The sequence below is a fragment of the Spinacia oleracea genome, chromosome 1, assembly GCF_020520425.1.
Source record: "Spinacia oleracea cultivar Varoflay chromosome 1, BTI_SOV_V1, whole genome shotgun sequence".
Classification (NCBI taxonomy): Eukaryota; Viridiplantae; Streptophyta; class Magnoliopsida; order Caryophyllales; family Amaranthaceae; genus Spinacia; species Spinacia oleracea.
The window spans coordinates 5,196,540-5,221,036 of record NC_079487.1 but is presented as its reverse complement, the minus strand read 5'-3'; the positions used below and the strand labels follow the sequence as shown (position 1 = coordinate 5,221,036).

General features: G+C 36.5%; 1 protein-coding gene and 1 non-coding gene across 2 annotated transcripts; both read left to right on the top strand.

Moving 5' to 3' along the window:
- Positions 1–2,602: 2,602 nt before the first annotated feature.
- On the top strand, positions 2,603–2,709 carry LOC130466455 (small nucleolar RNA R71). The gene has a single exon (XR_008926681.1). It is a non-coding gene; the product is annotated as a small nucleolar RNA R71 (small nucleolar RNA).
- A 9,493-nt stretch (positions 2,710–12,202) lies between these two features.
- Positions 12,203–23,794, top strand: LOC110777730 (uncharacterized). The gene is made up of 3 exons (XM_021982320.2): positions 12,203–13,406; positions 21,239–22,301; positions 22,594–23,794. Exons 1-3 carry the CDS (start codon positions 13,329–13,331, stop codon positions 23,103–23,105), a joined length of 1,653 nt encoding a protein of 550 aa, XP_021838012.1. The 5' UTR covers positions 12,203–13,328; the 3' UTR covers positions 23,106–23,794.
- Positions 23,795–24,497: the final 703 nt, after the last annotated feature.

Here is a 24,497-nt window from a genome sequence, read left to right as displayed (position 1 = left end):
CATTACACAGACAAAAAGGCATCCTACGATATGCAAAGGTACCATAGGGACATGTGAAGGTGGTCTTTTCCTGGTCGTCTGGATGTATGGGAATTTGAAAGAAACCAGAATAACCATCCAGATAACAGAAAAACTTGTGACAGGCTAGCCTTTCTAACATTTGATCAATGAAGGGAAGGGGAAAATGGTCCTTTTTAGTAGCAACATTAAGACGCCTATAATCAATGCACATGCGCCAACCTGTGACTACCCTAGTCGGTATCAACTCATTTTTTTCATTTCTCACCACAGTTGTCCCCCTTTCTTAGGCACTACCTGAACAGGACTCACCCACTTAGAATCAGACACAGCATACACAATACCCGCATCAAGCAATTTCATAACTTCAGCTTTTACAACATCTTGCATGACAGGGTTCAAACGACGCTGGGGTTGGATGCATGGTTTATGATTTTCATCTAGATGTATCCTATGCATACAAAAGTCAGGGCTAATACCCTTTAAGTCATCAATACTGTACCCAATGGCCTTTTTGTGCCTTTTCAACACAATAAGAAGTTGGGATAACTGGTCTGCATCAAGTGCAGTACTGACGATCACAGGGCAAAGTTGTTCATCATCCAAAAACACATATTTAAGGTTAGCAGGAAGAGGCTTAAGTTCGGGTTTCTTTACCTCTTTAACAGAACAAACTAGCCGAACTAACCTCTTCAATTTAGTGCTCTCCGGCTCAGATTCTCCACCATTAAGAGCCAACTCCAGAGCATCTACTTCAGCACTCCAAGAACTGCTATCACCTGCAGAAGACTCACAACAAAGCACTGCCTCCAAAGGGTCTCTTTCGAGAACTTGGGAGACGTTATCACGAGTAATAAAATCAACTACATCTATGCGATAGCATTGTTCCTCCTCTAGCATGGGACTTTTTAAGGCACTATTCAGATTAAAAGTCACCTTATCATCCCCAACAGACAATGTCAATTTCCCACTTTTAACATCAATTACCGCCCCCGCCGTGTGAAGGAAGGGTCTACCTAAGATTATGGGAATTTGAGAATCCTCCTGCATGTCTAATACTACAAAGTCTACAGGTATATAGAATTTACCTACTCTAACAGGGACGTCCTCTAAAACACCTAAGGGGTATTTGACAGAACGGTCGGCCATTTGTAGAGTGATATTGGTAACCTTAAGCTCAACCATATTCAGTTTAGTACAGACAGACAAAGGCATGACAGACACACTAGCACCTAGATCACATAAAGCTTTATCAATAAATACGGTGCCAATGTTACATGGGATGGAAAAACTCCCGGGGTCTTTAAGTTTAGGTGGAGACTTGTTTTGCAAATAAGCACTACATTCCTCAGTGAAAGCTACAGTCTCTACCTCACAAAAAGCATGTTTCCTGGTCAAAATATCTTTCATGAATTTAGCATAAGCAGGAACCTGTAAAATTAATTCAGTAAAAGGAACCGTTACCTGCAAATTTTTGACCACTTCCAAGAATCTGCCAAACTGCTTGTCTAGCTTATTCTTGAGTTGTCGGTTTGGGAAGGGGAGTGCAATAGGTGGTACTTGAATATCCGCCCCCTTCTTAACCTCAGTTGTAGCCTCATTCTCATTGACTACCTTTTCAGCTTCCTTTCCATCCATAACTATCTTCGGGATTTCCTCACTGACCAGATCATTAGCAGACACCCCGGAATCAACCTCAACCGGCATAGAAGGACCATCATAATCCCTACCACTCCTCAATGTAATTGCATTAGCAGTCTCCCTATTTTCGGGCTGTGAAGGAAATTGGCCTGGTGGCCTCCCTGCAATAGTAGTAGCCATCTGTGCCAACTGTGTATCAATGATCTTGTTGTGAGCAGTAAGAGCATCGATTTTTGCATCCTTTTCACTTAGAGATTTTTGCATTTGTAGCATCATATTTCTCATCTCTACTAGCATAGGGTCAGGCTGTGTGGTTTGAGGTGGTGGTGGTGGAGGTGATGTGTGTTGTCTAGGGAACCCAGGTGGTCCACTAGACTGTTGGTTGTAGTTGTTCCGTGGTTGGTAAGGTTGGTATGGTTGTTGTGGTGGATGTTGGACTTGGTGAGGGTTCTGGATATTGTTGCTCCTGTAGGATAGTAGAGGGTTGTTTTTGTAGCCCTCATTGTAAGAGTTGGAGAATGGGTTATTTTGTTTGTAGGATTGAAATGCGTGACATTGTTCAACAGATCTCCTACATTCCGGTGCATAATGACCAGACATTCCACAACTTTCACAAACAGTAGCAGGTTGGGCACTCATAGCAGCTACACTAGCAGGTTGGGCAGATTGAGTATTGGCTGCTTGCATATTATCAAACTTATAGTGTAAAGCAGTCAATTGGGCAGTTAATTGTTCAATAGAATTTAAATCATGCTTACCACCCCTATTAGATAGACCTCTAGGATTTCCATACTGGGCATTGTGAATGGTTATCTCCTCAATCACCTCCATAGCTCTAGGCACCTCAAGTTGCATGAACCTCCCACTGGTAGCTGAATCCAACAAACATTTAGACTCATTGCCCAGACCATTATAAAACTGCTGAATCAAGAACCAATCTTCCAAACCATGGTGCGGGCATTCTCTTTGCAAATCCTTGAATCTCTCCCAGACCTCGAACAAACTCTCATCTGCTTGTTGTGAGATACCTAATATCTGACCCCTCAGACGAGCCGTTTTCTCAGGTGGAAAATATTTAACATAAAAAGCAAGAGCCAAGGATTCCCAATTAGTGATTTTCAAAGCCGCCCGATTCAACCCATTAATCCACAGTTTAGCTTTCCCACTCAAAGAGAACGGGAAAAGTATCTCCATAGTCTGCTCCGGAGTCAATCCCTTTTGCTTGATGGTGGAACAATATTGGATAAAGGACTGAATGTGAAGATTCGGATCTTCACCCGGTTCCCCACCGTACTGGCGTCTCTCGATCATGTTAATCAATGCAGGCTCAATCTTGAAGGTGTCAGCTGCAATAGAAGGCATGATCGCCTTTGGTAGCACAGACAGACTTGGCTTAGAATAGTCTGTAAGCCGTGGGGTAGGTGGCGGTATCAGATTTTCGTCACCCATCTCTATCTCTGAAACTGAATTTGTATCTAAAGGAAAAAGATCGCCAATATTATGATCAGAATCAGAGTAATTCCCACACTGTGCAATGAAAGTTCTTCGTCTACGAAAGGTTCTTTCGGGCAACGGCGCCAAATTTTGACAGGCTAAAGTCGTATCACCTAATCAAAAATAACCTAAGGTCCACTAGCTAGGTAGCAAGGGAAGTCAGGATCGAATCCACAGGGAAACAGGCGTTCTTTCTACTATCAATTAATTAATCTAGACTATTGTGAACAAAGGTTGGTTGATGGTTTGTATGCTAAGACTACGAACGAATATTAAAAAAGAATAAATCAATATATTAAGGAATCTAGGGTATAGGTTCGCCAACAAATAATAATCCAGGACATTGAACAATCACGATAATCAACAAAGTAATTAATTAGACTAGCATGCTCTCTCAAGTCGATACTAATCATAGACTTAGAATTAACGGGCTCTCGCTACGTATTAACTCTAATTTCACCTATTGACACAAGCCTAAACATCAAATTGCATCTCTCGAATCTTAATTTGATATTGCATAACTACCACAATTAAACCTGCGCAAATCTAATTGTATAGTGAAATAAACCAATCAATAGGAATCAATTACAATGCCAACAATCATAATCATTCAATCATCCCTTCATATTATTCATGGATCCCCAACCCTAGAAATTAAACTACTCAAGCATGTTGACAATAAACAAAGCAATAATCATAATTGAAAGCATTATTAAAGCAAGACAATGAATTGAAATAAGAAATAATACCTATTTGAAGAACAAAGGAAAGTGAAAGCTTGAATTTTTATTGAGAGTTAAACTAAGTGTTTTTGCATAAACTAGAGAGAAAACTAGGCTAAGGGCAATAATACTAAGGTTCAATACTAGAAAATAAAAAGTCCTCTAAAAATAATTAAAGCTTGTTTATATAGTTTACCAAAATAAAGCCTAAAAAACGGAAAACAAATGCGCGAAAAACTGCTGGAGGTTGGCGTCGCCCGATCGGGCGTCGCTTCGCCCGATCGGGCGATCCACTCGATAGTCGGCCCGATCGGGCCAAAATCCGCCCGAACGGGCGGTTTGTGAACTCTCCACATAGCCTCCAAGATGACCGCCCGATCCGGATCGGGCGAGATGCGCCCGATGGTTGCATTTCGCCCTCAGCTTCTGGGGCGATTTGCAATCTTCAATGTAGCTCGCCCATATCACTGAGTCTAACTCTCGGGGCTCAACCATAAGCATCCAAGGCTCCCGAAAGTCGACGATGGAGGTCCCGAACTTCCTCGGGCTCATATAGTGGCCTAGATCAACGTGAAACGGGTCTAAAAAGACCAATTTCTCATAATCAAACCTGAAACTCAAGGCACACTCAATAACACACATTAGTACTAGAAACGGCTCCTAAGAGCACGTTTGACACATAAAAGTACTAAGGGACGGGGGTAAAAATACTATATAAAACATGCATATCAGTTGGTCCTAGGTGGACGAGTATTTTATGCCACATCTTTTACCTTTGCGCCACATCATTCACTCATCAAGTGGTATATCATGGCATGGACAACCAAAAATCAATACAATGAGGTTCGAGCTCCATACCTCAAGTGTAGATGATAACTCCCATTATCATCTTAATCAACCACTAATTGTGGTTTACCTATTCACGTTAATTTATAAATAAATGTTAGCATGAAGTCAAAACAACTAAATTTTTATGTGACTTTTTATTTTCAGTGGACTATTTTGGAAAAAATAATAATTAAAGAATTAGGACAACTTGAAGAAATATAATGTCACAAGTCTCATAATCATTAAGTATGGAAATATCTTGCATGGCTGCATATATCTGATTTGGTGTTTGTTAATTTGAAAAACTTAGTTCTACTAGAAAACAAATTATACAAATTGTTAGATGTTCGATTGAAAAATTATTTGGCGTGATAAATGACGTCATGTGTCTGTATAGTTGACGAATTTAATGGATGTTTTTCACTTTATGGTATGTAATCTGTCAAATATTTAGTACAAGAAAATTCTAAAATTTTAACAATTTAATATAATAATCGGGCCATCGCCCGAGCCACACACTAGTTTAATGACGAAAAGTTGCCACCATGATGAATTATCATGGTTAGGCGGCTTATGCCAAATGAATCCGCCCGTTTTAGGTAAAAGTAAAGTTGACTTAAACCAGTCAAATGAATCCGATAACAACAATGTTTGGGTTAGTCCACACTACAAAGTACAAACAAACTAGCGTGAAGCCCGTGCGATGCACGGAGAAGTATTAACACATTGAATGAGGATTATTTGTTGGTCAATTATAATAAATTGTCAATAACTGATCGTTCATGAACTTATAAAAGATAAAATACCTAAAATAATTATTCAGAGAAGAAAATTTAGTCCCAAACATTTTTTTTTTTTTTACACATAGTACTTGTGTTTTGTAATACAATTTCTATCTTGTAGAATTTCACTACTATTAGGAACTTGTCCATGACGTATTTTAACTTTCGCCAACTATCACCATAATTTATTTATGTCAAATATCACCAATACATATATAACTAATTCTCTAATTTATCGTACTTCGTACGACTTTGATGACCATCTTGTAGAATTTCACTACTATTAGGAACTTGTCCATGGCGTATTTTAGATTTCGCCAACTATCACCATAATTTATTCATGTCAACTATCACCAATATATATATATATATATATATATATATATATATATATATATATATATATATATATATATATATATATATATATATATATATAACTAATTCTCTAATTTATCATACTTCGTACGACTTTGATGACCGTGTTGATTTATGGCGGAAAGTTGTTGTTACTAATTTCTTGCACAAACATAAGATCATTAAAATAAAAAGGTCGAGAAAATTGATCATAATCCTTGTTTTTTTGACATATACAATAATACAATACTTCTTTAATACGAAGTACTCCATGTGAGATTAGATGGAAAAGAATTGTTATATTAGGAGAATTTGATCATCGAAATTCAAAACATTAAAATACTCCCGGGTACTTTTACTCCTTAGCCAATACTCGGAATAAGCTAATTGATAGTAATCCTAATGTTACGATATGATGCAACCTAAAATTATTGGGACTAATTGACTGATCACTTGAACATGACCCAAATCAAAACCTGATACAAATATTATTTTTTCATCTCTGTGTCTAAGAGTTTATACTTATTTTTTTCTACAATATGATATATATTGCATTAACAAAACATGAATATTGCAACTAAAACACAAAAATTAATATTACTATCCAAAAATCACATACTAGTTTAGGGCCCGTGCAACGCACGGCTACTACTAAATCAATTTATTATTTTAATAGTAACTAAAAGACTTGTGATATTAGAAAAACATGAAAGTAAAAAGGATATATGAAAAAGTATAAATTCAAAATTGTGTAAAAAAATATATTCAAATGAACTAAATTTGCATATTACTATACAAAGTTAAAAATTATAGTTGTTTAGAATGATCTACTAACGTTAACCAAACCCGAAGGATTCAAGACTAATTTTCGAAAAGACCCGAGCATAACCGAGTTAGTCAAATACAACATATTTTAAATTGAGTAAAATCTTGATAAATAAACTTATATGTTAGTCTACTTACAATGTATTTTTATTTTAATTAACATTCTTACTTACCAGTTACCATGTATTATATTATTAATAGTAGACTAACATTAGAAGTTCATTCATCAATATTTTATATATTTCTTATAAAATTAAAAAGTTATAATAATACATAAATAAAATTATATCATAAAGGAAAAAATAATATTGATTTAGCTTTCCTCCAATAATATATTATGCAGTACATATCTATGCTAATTAAAATATATTTATATCTTAGTTTCCTAAAAAACGTAATGTAATTTATTTATTTTAAAGTGAAAAAATAAAAAAATATTTTTGCGGGAAAAAATCGCACCAGGAAATAACACGTGTCATTCCTGGTGTCTCTTTTAGTATATATATATATATATATATATATATATATATATATATATATATATATATATATATATATATATATATATATATATATATAATCAATATGTGAAGATTTTAAGAAAAAATATTGATAGAAGTTACAAAAAAAACACTATCCTAACCCCAATATTATAATACTTCGTACAAAGCATTAAAGAAAAAATTTATACCGTATGTAATTGAACAATGAAAACGAAAGAAAATGAGTAGAAGGGGTTACGATTCAGCCTAAGAAAACCTAGCCTACTTATATTTTTATAATTGAAATTCTATGTCACGCTAAACTCTGAGTTTCTTATTAAGTAAAATTTATCTTTTTTTTAGAAAAACAAACAAACTTTATCGCAATGAATTTAATTAGAATCATATTTGATATAAACCGTGAAACGTATTAGTAGTATAATTATATGTTTATATATTTTAATAAATCTGAAATATTAATTTATTTATTCGATGTATTTAATGACGTGAAAAATCTTACGTGGCGCTTCGAAATCTCAAAAAAAAAACTCCCCTTTAAGCTAGGCCGACCACAATCCGGGCTAGTAACCAAGCCCGGGCTTTCTAGCCCAAAGATTTAGCGTTAAGCAATAGTAGAATCTAGAGGGTAGTCTATCACTGAGTAGTTATAGTACAAAATTAGAAAACACATCTGACACGTGGCCAACACGATATTAATTTAGGGAGTACTTAACAGCACTTGAGGAGTGTGACCAGCTAAACAACCCACATGTGCCTTCCCATTTCAACGTTCCTGTGTAACTACTTTGTTAGGCCAACAATACGACTGAAACTATTGTTGTCAAAAACTGATCCGACTAAATCCGACCTAAATCGATCATATCCGTAATCGAAATCCAAAATATTGTTTAAATAGAAATCTCGTAACCCCGAAATGTATCTGATCGGATAAAACCGATAATCGGATTTAACATGGTATTGTATGACCCGAGCCCAACACTCGGCTTGTAGATGACCGATAATCCAATTATCCCGACTCGACATTGATCCAAACCCGATTCAAGATCGACACGATGCCAACTCGAAATCGATTGTAACTTGATGAAACTTGTTATTGACTCAACTTGTGACAACCCGATACACAATTTTACCCGACAAGTTGACAACTCGGTCTGCAATAAATTTTTCTTGCTAATTCGAATTTCATTTGTCTTGACATATACATATGACTTCGTATGTACGAGCGTATAAGTTGTGTTTCGTCTATACGGAGTATTAATTAATCCAAAGTAGTTTTTCTAGTTTTAGTTATTTGGAGTTTTACGATTTAACATTTTGCGATGACCAAATCGATTATTGACTCGTAATCAATATTAATTTTATATATGTTATTGACTTCACATGAATGAGCGATGATTTTGTCTAAATACATCTCAAATTTAAAAATAAATTAATAATCAATTTTTACAATATAATAATAAAAAAAAAGTATATGTTAAATGCTTGACAATGCCTGATAGTTATTGGACTCGATCTTAACCCGTTTCCGAGAGTGAACCAGACTTGAATTTTAACCGACCCAAAAATTATCCGATTCGAACTTGACCTGAATCCAAGTTTAACTCCTGCAAACCCTATTCAAACCCAACTATGTAAGACCCGAACTCGAAATTGAACCCGACCTGAATATGACTCGACCAACCCGACTTGTACCCGAAATGGAATAAACCCGACATGACCCGACCGGAAACCAAACCGACCTAAACCCAAGTGACAAAATAACCGGATACGACTTGACCTGATCATGAACCGACCCGATGACCTGTATTGCCAGCTCTACTACGGAATATATCTTATAAATTTCATAAATCATTATTTTCTTTTTTGCCCCAGAGAGATAAAGAGTTGCGCGCAAGTGACAATGTGAATTTTAATTTTTTAAAGTTTGCCCCCGAGATTCACTGGAGCATAGCCCCGGCTACATTTGGATTCGATCTGTGCCGCACAGTTTGTTTATGGTGGGTTACTGAGTGAGTCTCCGAACAAGAATGTCTACGTGAATCGAATCTGCGACTTTCCGTAAAAGATATCAAAATGCTTACCACTTGAGCCAAATCTGTACCGATGATAATGTGAAATATTGACGTGAAGTTGTAGATCATTTATAGCATGATCAATTTTTGATACACCAATTAATTGTGCAACAGTATAAGTGTATATCACATGCACTTGAAATAATCATTTGGAATAGCATTTGTTGACTATCTTCCTCTCTCCTAAACTAACACAAATGGAAGCTTTTCATTTAAAATATATAACGTTTTTACGTAATTTTGGTGGAGAAAATTGTGACAACGCTTACTATTAATAGGGGTGAGCACGGATCGGATATCCGATCCGAAATCAACATTCGGATCGGATATCCGTATCCGAATTTTCTAATATTTGATATCCGTATCTGATCCGAAAATTTCGGATATCCGATATTCGAATATCCGATTTTTTCGAATCGGATAATCCGGATATCAAATATCCGAAAAAGCTCTTGTCAATTTATCTTGTTGCTAACTAATAATCAAACATGACATCAAACATCTATTTGCATAACATGACATCAGCCTCAAAACTAATAATTGATCAAGATCATTATCCACATCGTCATTACATAACCGACATCGTCATTACTCATTAGCATACAAAACATTCCCATAACACATAAATTCACCAAATTAAACACTAGAAAACAGAGCAAACTTTACATAATTAGAGAAAAAAACGATTTAAATACAAACTAAAGGATTTAACAATCACCCGATCAATAGAACCAGACGCTGCCAGCGAGGGATGAGATTGCGGTGGTCGGAGATATGAAACCACGATGCCGTAAAGTTGTGAGAGGAAGAAGAGTAGGACGCGAGCCGGTGAGAGGTGAGTGTCCTCGCCGGCGAGGGATGAGATTGAAGATAGCCCAGAAGGCCAGGAGACTAGAAGAGAGATAAGGTGAGAGGATTTGAACGAAGTGCGGCGTGAGGCAATTTTGAGATTTAGGGCAAAATGTTTATTTAGTTTGACCCTACAAATTTAAAACCAGTTATTATTTCGGATCTTTAAATCGGATATCCGATATCCGATATCTGCTAATTTTTCGGATATCGGATATCCGATTTTAAAAAAATTAATATTTGTATCTGATCCGATATCCGATTATTTCGGATCGGATATCTGATCTGAAAATGATTTCGGATCGGATATCCAAAAAAATCGGATCGGATGCGGATCGGGTATTCGGATTTTCGAATTTTCGGATAGTTTTGCTCAGCCCTAACTATTAATATAAAATCATTATTTCAACGTTCAAAAATTAGTAGTCCCTACTTCCTAGTTAAAATTGCTACTATCTATGTTTTTTCGCTGTTGGTGTTATTCGTGTTTAAATAACTTAATTATTATGAGAAAATTATCAATATTAGGCCCATTAATTATTATACATGGTTTAAATTGGGACATTTTAGATCAAGCAATAGTTAGGGAACGATTTAGTTTATCATCCCGTAAATAGGAAAAAAGTTAATTTTATCATGTTTAGGCTAGCTACTTTTATGACCCGAACTTCTTAAAGGTAAGCTGATGATCAGTGATCAACACATTGGCCCGAAAATTATGTGGGTTTGGGTAATCTAAAACGTACTTTAGACCAAAATGTAATCCAACCAGAAACCCTCTTTGACCGAATGCCCGTCAATTTTACAAACTTGGGTTTTTGCTTTTGTATTACAACCCAATTAGCCGGTTTTACTTTTGATCACCTCTAGGTAGGGGTGTGCAAAAACCGGCCCGGATCGATAAAGTGGTCCGGTCTTCCAGTTAAGAAATATCAATTTTCGTTCTTCGTTCTAGTTCTGTCAAACCCCTTCAACCGGGTTTTGAATTAGATTGATTTTTCCTTTAAAAAATATAATATAAAAAGTTAATTATCTCCTTTAATACGTTGTAAACATTATTATAATATGAGATATTTTATTTTACCTTCCAAAAAACAGGGTTAAACCATTAGTTCTCTCTCTCTCTTTGAAACAGGTCTAACATCGATCCAAACTGACCCGGTCCAAACATAATCATCCCGCTCCCGTTAAATTATCAAAATCCAGTCCGACTTAGACCGGTGAACTACTTCTAGGTTTCAAACTAAAATAACTACTCCACGTAGACATTGGCCTCATTGGTCAATCAATTAGTAGGAAGGTAAAATAAGGTTTTATCTTGAGATAGGTAGACAATCCGTTTAAGGTTATAAACTATATACAACTGTTTTTTTTTTTTTTGCAAGGTAAGATGAAGTGCCCTACCGGGTCGGAACCCCGTACGGGTCAATCCGCCCGGATTAGCAGGCTAGACACTTTGAGAGTGGGGGAAATGATAAGGGGAACCCTCCCTCAAAGTGCCCCTAGTGGGGATTGAACCTCCAACATTTAGGTTGGAAGGTGGAATCCTTTCCACTATGCCAAGACACACTTGGTTCATATACGACTGTTTATAATGGGAACACTTTTATATACTCTTATATGGAAGTATTCTACCACACATTTACATTATACAAGTACGGAGTAGAATTTAATGGACAACGTTGTAAAAAGCGAGTCCCGTTAGTTGAGTTAGTAAAAATGAAAATAATTAACGTAAAGAATACTTTATTATAGGGTAAAGGTTATCATTTTTGGTAAAATAAATTTTTTTTTTAGTATAAATACTTGTATGTAATTGATTAGTGGATATTACATGTTTGTCAACAATAACTCAAAGTGAAATTTTAAAATCCATAAGCATGTTTCACTATTGCACTCTGAAATTTTAAAAATGTGCCATGGTAAAATTAAGTTTTTAATTTTATAAAAGGTATAAATAATATCCTGGAAAATAAATTAAACGCGTAAAATATAATCATATTAATCCAAGTGTCGAGGTGTGTTACGATCTTTTAAGTATTTAGAAACGGAGACGAGGCCCTTATTAATCGAACTCGTGGTGTGTTGCAAGTATTGGAAAACGGAGAAAACAGACCGAGTACATAACCATCAAGATCACAAGCTAGGTCTTCTTCCGTCTATATCTTGTTCCTCAACAATCAGAAACTCCATCTTCTTCCGTCTTTTTCCAATTCCATCTAAAAGGGCGTCCTGATTTTAGGAATCAGAGTTTTCCAGAAATCGAATCCTAGACTCACACTTTCTCTCTCCTAGGGTTCCATCACTGGTTTGTCTCAATTTCTTCCGATTTCAAAATTTTTAAGATTTGGGGGAAACCCCCTTTTGATACGCCACTGCCCAGCATACTACCCCTTTCAATAGGGGATGATTTTGTGTTCTGGGATTTGTGAATAAGGCGAGATAATCATAATATTGCTTTTTAGCAAGAATAATCCAGTAACATAGTTCTGGGGAATAATTTGGACTTTGATTTAGGGTTTTTATATTCATCAAAAATTCAAAAAAAAATCACTATTGGGGAGAACTTAAGATTTCCGTGCTTCCCAATTGTTGAGCCACAAAGCTCAATTTTATTGTTTTGAGTGTCGAATTCAAGCTTCGAGTGAACATTGCTTAATCTGGGGCATGGAAGAGTGTTGTAGTTATAGAGTCAGGCAATAGAGGATCACCGGGGATTTTTCGATACTTTGATTCAATTGAAGCTTGTTGTAGTAGCTAAAGAGTTGATTGATTGATTGGTAGAGGATCAGTGGGATAAATTTTGATTTTGGTTGCTTTGATTTGACCCAGCATACTACCCCTTTTCAATAGGGGATGATATTGTGTTTTGGAGCTTCAGAATAAGGCGGAATATAGAGAGAATCATTACAATTTCTCGAAATCGATTTGGGGATAAATTCGTCGACGATCCTTTGGCAATCTGGTTATTGAGCTGATATTGCATTGCTTTTGAGTTTGTGGGTGTTGTTTGTGGCAAGTGATTTGTGTGAATTTGATAATTTGATTTGGTGGGCTGAGACTGAGTTTATGGAAGTATTTTGAAGCTGGAAATGAATGTGGGGACATGGTGCATGGACAAGAGCTTAGTTGTTGGTTTGATTCTTGTTTGGAACATTGCCCTAGCACTAGCTTACTAGTCCAAGTATTTGCGCTTGCAAGGGGTGACAGATTCTTGAGGCCCTTGGAACTTTTGCAATGTCTCGCTGCTTTCCTTTCCCTCCACCAGGATACGAAAGGAAGACGAAGGCGGACGACACTGACTTGCTAAAAAAGGTTAATACCAATGCTCTTTCAATTGGCTGTGAATCCATTATGTATGTTCATGTGATGCAAATCATAATGATAGACTATGTGCTGATATGGAACTTTTTGCTTGGTACTTATTCCACATTTCCACCGTCTGGTAGTGTGTGTGGTTTGTGTTTGTGGGGTTGGGGGAGAGCACAGTGTAGCACAAATGCCACTTAAAGGATTCATACTCTGTTCATTTCCGCGGTATAGGGAACACAGATTTATTATACTATTACAAAGGTGTCCTAAAATGAATTGAATCTTGATTTAGTATTCGTCCAGGACTTAGTTAAGAAATTGGAATCACCGTAAACCTCTCAATTCTGCATCTTCCGTGATCATGATCGTGATTGGATATAGATGCTAATTCTCTTAGTTTTCTTATGACTTTGCTATAAAACCTATGGCCGTGACACAAATAACATTTTACCGATTTTCTCTTCATAGTACTTATTGTTATGACATCTTCTGTTTCCCATTTGGGATCTTGATAGATTCTGACCTTGACACCTGAGTTGTTATAGAGAATGTGCTGGTTTTTGTCCCTGTTTCTCATTGTTTTTCCCTCCGTGGATTATTGTCTTAAAAGTAGCGGATAATGCTTGAATGCAGTTGTGGTTTAATTAAATAGTGGCAGTGGAGTTATGAGTCCTGGTCACTTATTTGTTTATCTGTTATCAGGTTATCTTATTTTTGCAATGTAGAGGCCACTGACAAACTCAAAGAGGTTGAACTTTGACTAATTAGTTGTATGAAAGTGTACTCCAATCACGAATGGTAAAAGAGTAAATATCTCAATAGAATCATTTTCTAGGAATCTAAGTTGCAAATGATGACTGGTTGAAAATTGCAATCCAGATAAAATTTGTGATTTCTCTATAATTATTCCGCCTTTCATTGCAAAGGTTCCATATTAGTTGAATATTTACCGGGATCATATTGTTGTATATGGTAGAGTAATAAAGCGTGTCCTTATAGTTTGTATTTACACAAGGTTCCCAACTTCTTTTAAACTTGGAGGTCGAGTTTTTGGTATTTTTATTTTGGATCTTTGACATGTAAGCCAAAATTTGGTTTTGAACTCGTGTCAAGGAATATTTTCGATATATATTCTTAATTTCATGCCAAGTTCTTCCAGACTGGACATGCTATTCATTAGGGAACTTAAACTGGACTAAATATTCAATGTGCTGGAGTATAAAAGCTCTTCACTTGTCAATTTGTCTTGCATCAGGTACAAAACCTTTTTTCTGTTTTTTTTCAATTTGATCCACTTAAACCACCATTTTAGTATTAGCGAATTTACCTCCCTTTACAAGTTGCTAGTGTGTGCATAGTTTTTGAAAGGGTCCTCATAAATTGATGGTATTACCTAATGTAGTGCTTAGATCTCAAATTTGCACGATGAGCAAAGGTTTAACTAGCCAACTCGTGTTATAAGTGCTTAAATGTGTTTTAAGCAGTAAACTTCCCTACAATGCAATCCTTATCCTATGTTTTAGTTTAGGTTTAGTCCATATTGGTTTATATTACAAAAGCTGTGAAACATGTGCTGGCTGACTTATCATTAGTCATAAGACGTCCTAGAAGAAGAAATAGACAGTCTTGCCCCGAGGAATCAACTCTAAATTTTTTATTGCAATTTTTGATTTTTAAGACTTCATTGATGAGTGATGAGTGCATATTTCTTTTAAAGGACTTTCTCGAATTCCCTTTGTCTAGATTATGTCCTAAGAGCTCTTACTCAATAGCCATCACTTGATGCCTTGACCCAATCAACAGATTACTTGCTATGGCTGGCTGGTTGCAAATTTGATTTTAAGACATTATATGTTTTTCTTTTGGTGCGTTTACAACTGTTATCAAGTATTTGCTTCTACAAGTTTGACAAGAACTTTCAGTAAAATTCTTGATTAAACTAGGAATTTTAGATGTGAAGTAGTACTTAGAGAGTGTTGTTGCTTGGTAAGAGTTTTGGAGGAAGTTATGCTTGAATTTCCTTTGAGCCAAAACCCTTTCTAGGTTCTACTCATATTAGGCTGATTCATTAGTCATTAATTACCCTTATATGCTTGCAATCTTTAGGTCTAGGAGAATGAACTCATAGAAGTTTCGTAAATGATTTTTCTGGAAGGACTATCTAAACCTCTCCTGCAAGTCTGCGACAATGTCCATAAACATAAATTCCTTTTTTGTATGTTTGTGTTCACTAAACATTGTGCCTTTGTTATCAATGGAGGACTTTACTAGGTAGCCGGAGTTGGAATTATAGGCATTTGTGGTAGGGTGATGTGTTCGTACCTTACTTTTCCGGATGTTAAAGTTCACAATACTTTTTCAGTGAGAAACATTTTTTTTTTGGACATAAAGTATTCACTTTGTATCAACATTGTGTATATGGTGATTGTAGTGGATGATAACACATTGCTTATAGGAACTCTATGTAGGACTGTATGAATTTTTGTGGCAGCTCAAGTGCTGAGACAAGATGCGCTTGATTTAAGTACCTTATGAATCATATTTACTACTTTCCCAGTGATGATCTTGGAAAGCTAGGTGTAGTGGCTACAGATACAATATGAGTTTAAAGTTGACTATTCACATGAAATTTTACTCTGCTATGACTTGCTATTTTCATGTTGCTATTGTTAGGACATTTTATGTGAATAGAATTTTTTGGGTCTATGGCTCTTTTTTGTTTATTTTTTGGGGGAGGGGGGGGGGGGGGGGTGTGCGCGGTGCACTTCTAGTTTAATTTGACAGTTGACCCCCATTAGATTTATCAACAGTGTGTACATGGTTGTAGTGGAGGTTTCATGTTGTTGTTAGGACATTTATGTGAATAGAAATTTATTTGTTTTTTGGCTCTTTTTTTTAGTTGTTGGGGGGAGGAGGTGAAAATTATTAGGTACACCAGGGTGCACCGTGCACCCAAAGTTATTTTATCCCCATTGGTGGTCCCCATCATATTTTCACCTCACATGTAAGGAGAAAATGTAAGAGGGTGCACGGTGCACCCAGGTGCATGTAATATGTTCTAGGAGGGGGGGGGGGGGGGAGGGAAGGTGGGTCGCGGTGCGCTTCTAGTTTAGTTTGACAGTTGACACTCATTAGATTTATATTATGACCTCATATTCTTTTTTTATCTCTGTAATTATTAAAGAGTATGAAGCCGTTTTTGCCTGTTATATAGACTACCATATCCTGGTCATAGATTTGGTTTAGATTTTTGTTATCGTGGAGTTCATTTGTAATTGTATCGCAAGAAGGGGTATAATAATGCTAGTTGATCTCTTGCTCCACTCGACTTGTAAATTCGCAATCTCAAAATTGTAATATGGATGCCTACTGTTTCTTTTTTAGTTAAGGAAAAAGATAGCTTCCACATACTCCTTACAACATTAAAAATAAAAAAATAGATCACAGAATTATTCGAATGTTAAAGTAAAAAAAAAAATGTATTATCATTACCCCCATTGCCTCAAAGAGGCTCCCGCAAGAAGCGGGATAGGGGGGGTCAGACGTACGTAGGGGTGTAAATTGGATGGACTGGATTGGACTTTGCCAAGTCCAAATCCAATCCAAATTTTTTTGGACTTGGATATTTGAGTCCGAGTCCGATCCAAACTTTTTTCAAGTCCGATCCAGTCTGATCTATAAAAAAGTTCTTGAGTCCGAATCCAGTCCAATCCGATCCGATTTTTTTTTGAAAAAAAACTTTATTTTAATTTTTTTTTAAAAAAAGTTAAACTCAACTGGTTCGAACATAAATGAAAATAATACTAAATTCAAAAAAGAATGCAAATAATGCACATAAAATAGAATTTACGAGTATTAAAAATTGAGTATGAAATACTTTAACACCTATAACTACATGTCACTTTTGCATAAAGGGAAAAAAATATCCATTAAGAAATAGATATAATTGTAAGTAACATTATGTCTTACACATCTAAATACTTAGCCAAAAAATGTTCCAGTTCTTAAAAAACAAAATTTTAAAATATTAAAGCTCAATAATCGACCATCACAGCCGACGAGAGAAAGGGAAAGAGGTTGATAGAATATTTATTGGGTTATGGGTTTTATATATAGGGTAATATTTGATTGTTTCTTGTTGCACATAGTAAATAAAGGCCTAAAAATCACATATTTCACAATAGTTTTTAAATTACATATGTTTATCTATAAATAAAATCTTAAAACTTTGGACTTAATTGGATTTTTGGACTCCAAAAGGTTGAGTCCAAGTCCAGTCCAAAAATAATTGGACTTTGTAATTTGAGTCCGAGTCCGATCCAGTTCGACAAGTTTGGACTGGATTGGACTTTGGACTTTTCTCAATCCACTTACACCCCTAGACGTACGCAACCTTTCCCCTGTAAGCGGAGAGGTTGTTTCCAATTGACCCAAAATCGATAACGGGGCTAATACCGAACGACCATCTTCTACTTCATGGAAAGGAAGTGAAGAGGTTTTAAGAGCCATTTTGATTTAGTCCATTACATCCCACGGCCAAAAAAAAAATTACGACTACAAAAAAAATTTGAGCTGAAGTGTTTGGAAAAATTATATGTGAAAACAACTTCAAGTTTCTTGCAAGCTTTATGAGTTGCTCGACTCAACTCTTTAATATCTTGATCTGGGTTCAGTTGGGTTGAGTTTCGACCAACTTAGTAGCACATGTCTCATTATCATCTTTAGCTGTAAAGGACCTTTTGTGCTGTAGGTTTAAATTTTAAGTTGACATTTTTTCATAGCTTAAGTCTCATGCAATGCTTGTTGTATCGTTGCTGGAAACATTACATATGGCAATCCTTCTCCAAGCTGGTTACAGGTTTTGTTTTGGTTGCAAAAGGGTGAAGTAGGTGGTAACTGATAATGGGTGCAAGTGTTGGGGGCTGAGTGAGTGAATGCATTTTAGGTTCTATAGAGTTATTTTGATTAATAAATGAGCGAGTTCGGATTTCTGTGGTGATGGATCAGTGAGTACTGAAGGTAGCTTGTGGTAGTGGATGATTTCTCCACTGTATATAAGCAATTCTTTGAAGTATATTATCCTTGTTCAATAATCTAATGCTTCTCCCTCTTCATTCTTCTTCTACTTTGTACTATTCTTGCTCCTGCAAAGGAACCACACCTCCTTAAAAGTCGAATCTGCGAGGTTTTATGCAAAATGGTGCACCTTGTGTGCATGGGCACAAACCTTTCTCATAAACTTTTTGCAAATTGGACCGCCTCATTCTTTTCAAAACCAAGTAATGAACTGACTTGTGATATTAACTTTCAAATAGATTGAAAAAATTAGTAAGGGTACAATGAAAATTTAGGTGTTGTGATTTGAAGTTCTGTCCATGTTAGGGTTTTATAGAAGTAGTGAGGCTTTAAGGTTAGTTATATGGTCGGATGATATCTAGTTATGAGTTTTGAAATGGTAAGACCACGACTGAGATCATTTGAAGAATATGTGCTCAAGAAATAATTTCCTCAGACTTTATCCTTGAAAGAAAAGAAATCAATCTACCACATGTGTAACATGGTAGAATGAAGTTTCTGAAGTTATTCTAGTCCAATGCTACGTGAATAGTGAGATGTGCTATTTCAGTTTCTCGGCCGTAGTAGCTGACATTTTCATTTTTGCCAGTGTTTACCCTGTTAAGCAACTGAAAGCACAAATTCTTTGGAGCTATGGACCTTAGGTGAATATTGTGTTTAGGGAAGTGCGGTAGTCGATGGTGATTGCTACTATGGCCGAATATTTGGTGGCTTGTGTTAGTTGGATTCATTATGCTGTTTGATGATTTAGGAATTCCATGACAATTGTACATGCAGAAGTGTCATCTAGTCCCAAGATAGTTTATTTGAACTCATTAAAGATGTTACATGGTGTAAAGTGTGTTTGTGTTCCTGGGGGTCGTTTTACTTTCATACTTGACAAAACCATTGGTGTTTTCAAGTGGAGTTGGAGAAATAGATCTCTTATGAGCTCTTTGATGTATCCTTCATTTGTGAAGAGAAATTCATAGTAATTAACGTTGCCTAAGAATGCACATCTTTGCCTGAGTTAGTAGGCCTTTCTCTGCGGAATATTAAAGTTTGTCAAAAATCAAAGGCAGTACTGTATATTTTTGTTTAGGAAGAAAACTTGCTTTTGGTCTTGTAAGAATATGTTTCCTTATCGTGTATACTAATGAGAGCCAACAAGATTAATATTCCGTATAAGATTGAGAAAGTGTATGGGTTACAATTCTACTTTATTTGTAAATGCATATGGCTCTATCTTCATGTTGGTTTCCCTAAATGACATCATCATCATTATCATACCCCATTGCCTCAAAGAGGCTCCCACAACAAGCAGGGTAAGGGGGGGTCGGACGTACGCAACTTTACCCCGGCAATTGCAGAGAGGTTGTTTCCAATTGACCCAAAAGCGATGACTGGACAACGGGACGACCATCTTCTACTCCATTGAAAGGAAGCGAAGAGATGTCCCTAAGTGACATCATAATTTCTAAAAATTCATCCGCTTAAGTCTACTAGACAAGTAGACAATATATGTCCAGTGTATACATATACTGTCCCCTATCTATATACAGTTTATTTGCCGCCAGTAATATTTCATGAATTTTTTGTTCTAATGCTGATAGCTTGGTGTCTCTGGTGCTGGTCATGATGTTACAACTCTGATAGTACAATTTCCCCCTGTTTATGATTCTTGTTTTTGTTTGGTCTTCCCAGACTTCCTACCGATGACTATATTATTATAATTCTTGCTGTATGTTCTCGATTCTTGGTCTGGCGCTAACAGTATTGTAGGTTATGATTTCATTACTTTAAAGTTGTTTTCTGGATTTAACGTGTGAGATATTGCTAGAAATGCATTATTCCAGTCCCTTATTTTGGTTAGGTTGTTATAAAAAAATGTTCTGGGTATAAATATGGAAATTGAATGGTTCATGTTTGGTGACTTCACTCACCTCTACTGTTTTGACTACAAGTTACTGATGAATATGATCGTCCTACGATAAAAGCATAAACCTCGTTCCGCAGTTTAAATCTTTCTCAAGATGAACATGTAGAATTGGTCAGTTTATGCAAGGTGAATCGAACACTGGTTTTGCATTTTATACCCTATTTTCGAAGATAATCTATTTCCTTCCCCTTTTTTTTGTGGGAAGTTGGTACTATGTAAATCAATGTGCCACTGTTTGATTCATCTTGCATAAGCTGATCACCTGAAGGTACGTTACCCAATGTTAGATTGTTATCCCATTCATACGTGAACCAGCAGTAGTTACCATTTGAGTATTCTGACCATTTTATCTTCTTCAAATTATCGTATCTTTCCTATTATAATCCTGATTCCCAATCTTTTTCCTCTAGATATCTTTCTTATTTTACCTCCTTCCGGTTGTTATTTAATTCCTAGGTTTGTGTGTTTGTTGGGGGGAGTCACCTTGAAGGGTTGGGTTGAAGTGTGGCAGTTACTAATGATCCTTCTCATGTTTTCTATCTTGTATAATCTGTTCCATGTGAATGATTGCTTTGGTTCCTTGCTTTTGATGCTAACATCTTATATGCTGGTATTTGGTTTCGAAGTCTCGGTGTTTGGATTGATGGGTTTGATGAAGAATTGACTCTATGCATTTTGCAAGAAAATTTGAATAGGTGCCAGCAGTGTTTTTTTTTTTAACTCATTGATTTACCTTAGGCTTCTATATGTTTCTTGATTGTTTTACTGGCGGAAAATTTTAATCAATCTATATCATGTTATACTGAGCTTGATTGGAGTTGGTTCAATGTTGGCATTTCAGGAAAAGCATAGAGAAAAGAAGCACAAAAAGGAGAAAAAAGACAAGGAGAAGAAAGAAGGGAAAGAAAAACGGGAGAAAGAAAGAAGTGATGAAAAACACAGAGAAAAGAAAGACAAAAAGGAGAAACATAGAGACAAAAAGAAAGACAAGGAGAAGGACAGGGATAAAGATAGACATAAAAGCAATCCCTTGCTTTCTGTTGAGAAGAAGGTTGTGGGTTCAGCTGATGACAGTCATGTTCATAAGTCCTCTGAGAAGAACAAGGAGTGGGAAAATGACAGAAATGCTATGTCAGCTGAGAAGAAGATCGATGGGCTGCCTGCAGCTCACAATGGGATGCCGGTTAGTAAGAATAATCACCAGGTTTCTGATGCTAGGAGTTTTAGGTGTGCTTCAGATTTGGGCCGGAAGAGCATGGATGAAGAAAGGAGAACAATTAATCAAGTGCCTGATAAGAATGTTGGTGCAGAGAGAACAAAAGATGGTGGAGTGGTCAAGTTGGCTACGAAGAGTGGCGGACCCATCCAGGATCCGAAGGAAAAGACCAAGGAGAAACCAACTCCTGATGGAAGGATGGATGGACGAGGTGTCATCGGGGATGCTAAATCTAGTGGAAATGCTTTGGTTCCGAATCCTGTTGGAGTGGTTCAAAACAGAGGGGGAGGAATTCTCAGACCCGTGGAGAAAAAGATTGAGCAGAAAATGGATGGGAAAGAAAAGATTAGAGAGAAAGAAGGGGATGATAGAAAAGGAGAGAAAAGAAAGGAAAGAGACAGGGAAAAACCAGTCCTCAAAGACAAGGACAGGGAAAAGGAAAAGGAGAAGAAGAAAGAGGAGATAGTGAAGGCAACTGCAGAAGAGAAGCAAATACAAGTTACAAGAGTGAAAGATATCAGTGAAAACCACATGCTAAAACCAAGTGCAAAGGATGAAAACAAGAAGGGTATTTCAGATGTCCAGAGTGTTGGGTCTCAAAACATAACAAAAGATAGCAATCATCATGCTGCTGTTAATAATAATCTCAAGAAACGGAAGGACACTGGTCCCAATGGAATTTACGATGGTGAGCTCTTTCTCAGCGTTGTTTTTGCTGCTTGTGGAAATTGCTTCATTAGATACATTAATTTTCTGTTAGATATAAGTGGTGGTTTAAATGAAAAGAAAAATAAAGGGATCCAGCTCCTAGGAGTATCGTAGTCTAGATCCTATTCCTTGCCCTGTGAAAGATTGGAAATGCTGCACAAAATGTGAAATGATACAGTACTAGTTAGATTTTCATGCCAATGATGTATGATCCCCTTGAATTTTCCTGTAGCTTATGTGAATGCTACTTATGTTTGGGTTTATCTCAACAGAGTTTGTCACTCGGCCTAATAAGCTGGCAAGAACATCAGCTTCTCCCCATCCGTTGGCGGAAAATGGAAGGAGCTTGGAGCCTTGCCAGAATTCAGCTGCATTTGCTCTTCCTGTTACACAACAGCAGCCACCCATGGATATTAAAGTGGAACGCAGTGATGATAAACAGAGGCCGCCCATGAAAATTAAAGTGGATGGCAAGATTAATGGCACAGTTGTTGTTCCCTCTACACAATCTTCTCGAGAAAAAACTGCACGGAAATCTGATGCTCCTGCAAAGCAACCTCATCCAGATACCAAGTATCTTGGCCAGGTGATTTCAGTACCTAAAGTGGATGAATGGTCTGATTTTGATGACCAAGAGTGGTTGTTCGATTCCTCAACAAGGAAGCCAGAGGTCAAATTGTCTGATATTGATGAGACTATTGATGAGACTCCACAGGTATGGGCAAGAGCTTTGTGGTTAGAGCCAGTAGATGTTTATGCTTTGCCATATGTAATTCCGCACTGATGAATTGCGGTTGTTGTGGTTATTCTTTACCTTCCCTCCTTATGTGGAGAGAAAACCCTATGCCAAGCTCGGGGAAATTTGCAGCAGATGGTGTGAGATTGGAATTCCAGTTTCTTGCCCTAAAAGCAAGCTCCTTGAAACTACGAAATGTCGTAGATTGGACTGAGCTCTTCCTGCATGTTCTGTACATTAGCATTTGGTGTGGTCATCAACTTTTTCCAGAGCTGTCTCAAATAGAAAGGAAGCTGTTGGTTGTATCACACCTGCCTCAGCAGCAACTCGTTCCAAGAGCTAGGGTTTTGATGACAATTTTGGGCCTCTTAGAACGAGAAACACTGATTCTTTTCACAAGGGGAGTATAAATGAGCTTGCTTCCCCTATAGTTGCAACGGTTGAGAAGATTGTTTAGATGGGAGAGATGCATTAGTTTGTGAAAATATTATGGTTAGAGCAATTGGAAGGAGCTTTTGCTAATCTTTTCAGTGTAAGGCGAAACTTAGCTGTGGTGTATGCATGCGCCAACCGATTTTGATTTGTAACATAATACTCTTAATTTACAGGAGAAAATGTAACATAGAAGGGAATGGGAAGAGGTAGCTTGATAAATATATACAAGTACGGATATTTTTTCCACCAAATATGCTTAGGATTTAGGGTTTAGATTTATCTTAAAATTGTTTCTGTCTTCACTTTCGAGTCTTGAATGATGTTTAGTTGATATATATATATTTAGTAGCTCCCATCAATGACCCACCTATCATATAAGATGTCATTTGATATGCACAAATGTTAAAAATTAAGATAAATATTACTTTGGTTATGATAATTGGACTTTTACAATCAAACCAACCTTGAATTGTAGGTTTGTAAAGTAAGTGGAACCCTGATAAATACCAAATAGGGCGAAAACATCAGTTTTTCTGAGAAAATAATTAGAAATAGGTATGTATACACTGAATACTTGGGCTAAATTCCTATGAAAATTGTGTAACTTGAAACCAAAGAAGAACAGGATTGTGCTAGGGTAAAGTGAAACTCTTGTGAATCACTAGTACGAGAAAACAACGGACAAACTAGATAACCAGAAAATTGCAGAAAGCAATAAACCTTTCCCCTAAAATGGTTGGAGAACAAAGCTAGCTCAGGTAGAGGAGTACATCAATTTTATGGATTTACTCTTGTTTTGTTCATCTTTCCTGGTTCTAAAATCTAAATCACATTCATTATCATTACCCCATTGTCTCAAAGAGGTTGCGGGGTAAGGGGGTTACTCTTGCAATTGCAGAGAGGTTATTTCCAATAGATCCAAAAGCGACAACGGAACGACCATCTTCTACTTCATGGAAAAGAAACGAAGAGGTTTTAAGAGCCATTTTGATTTAGTTCATTACA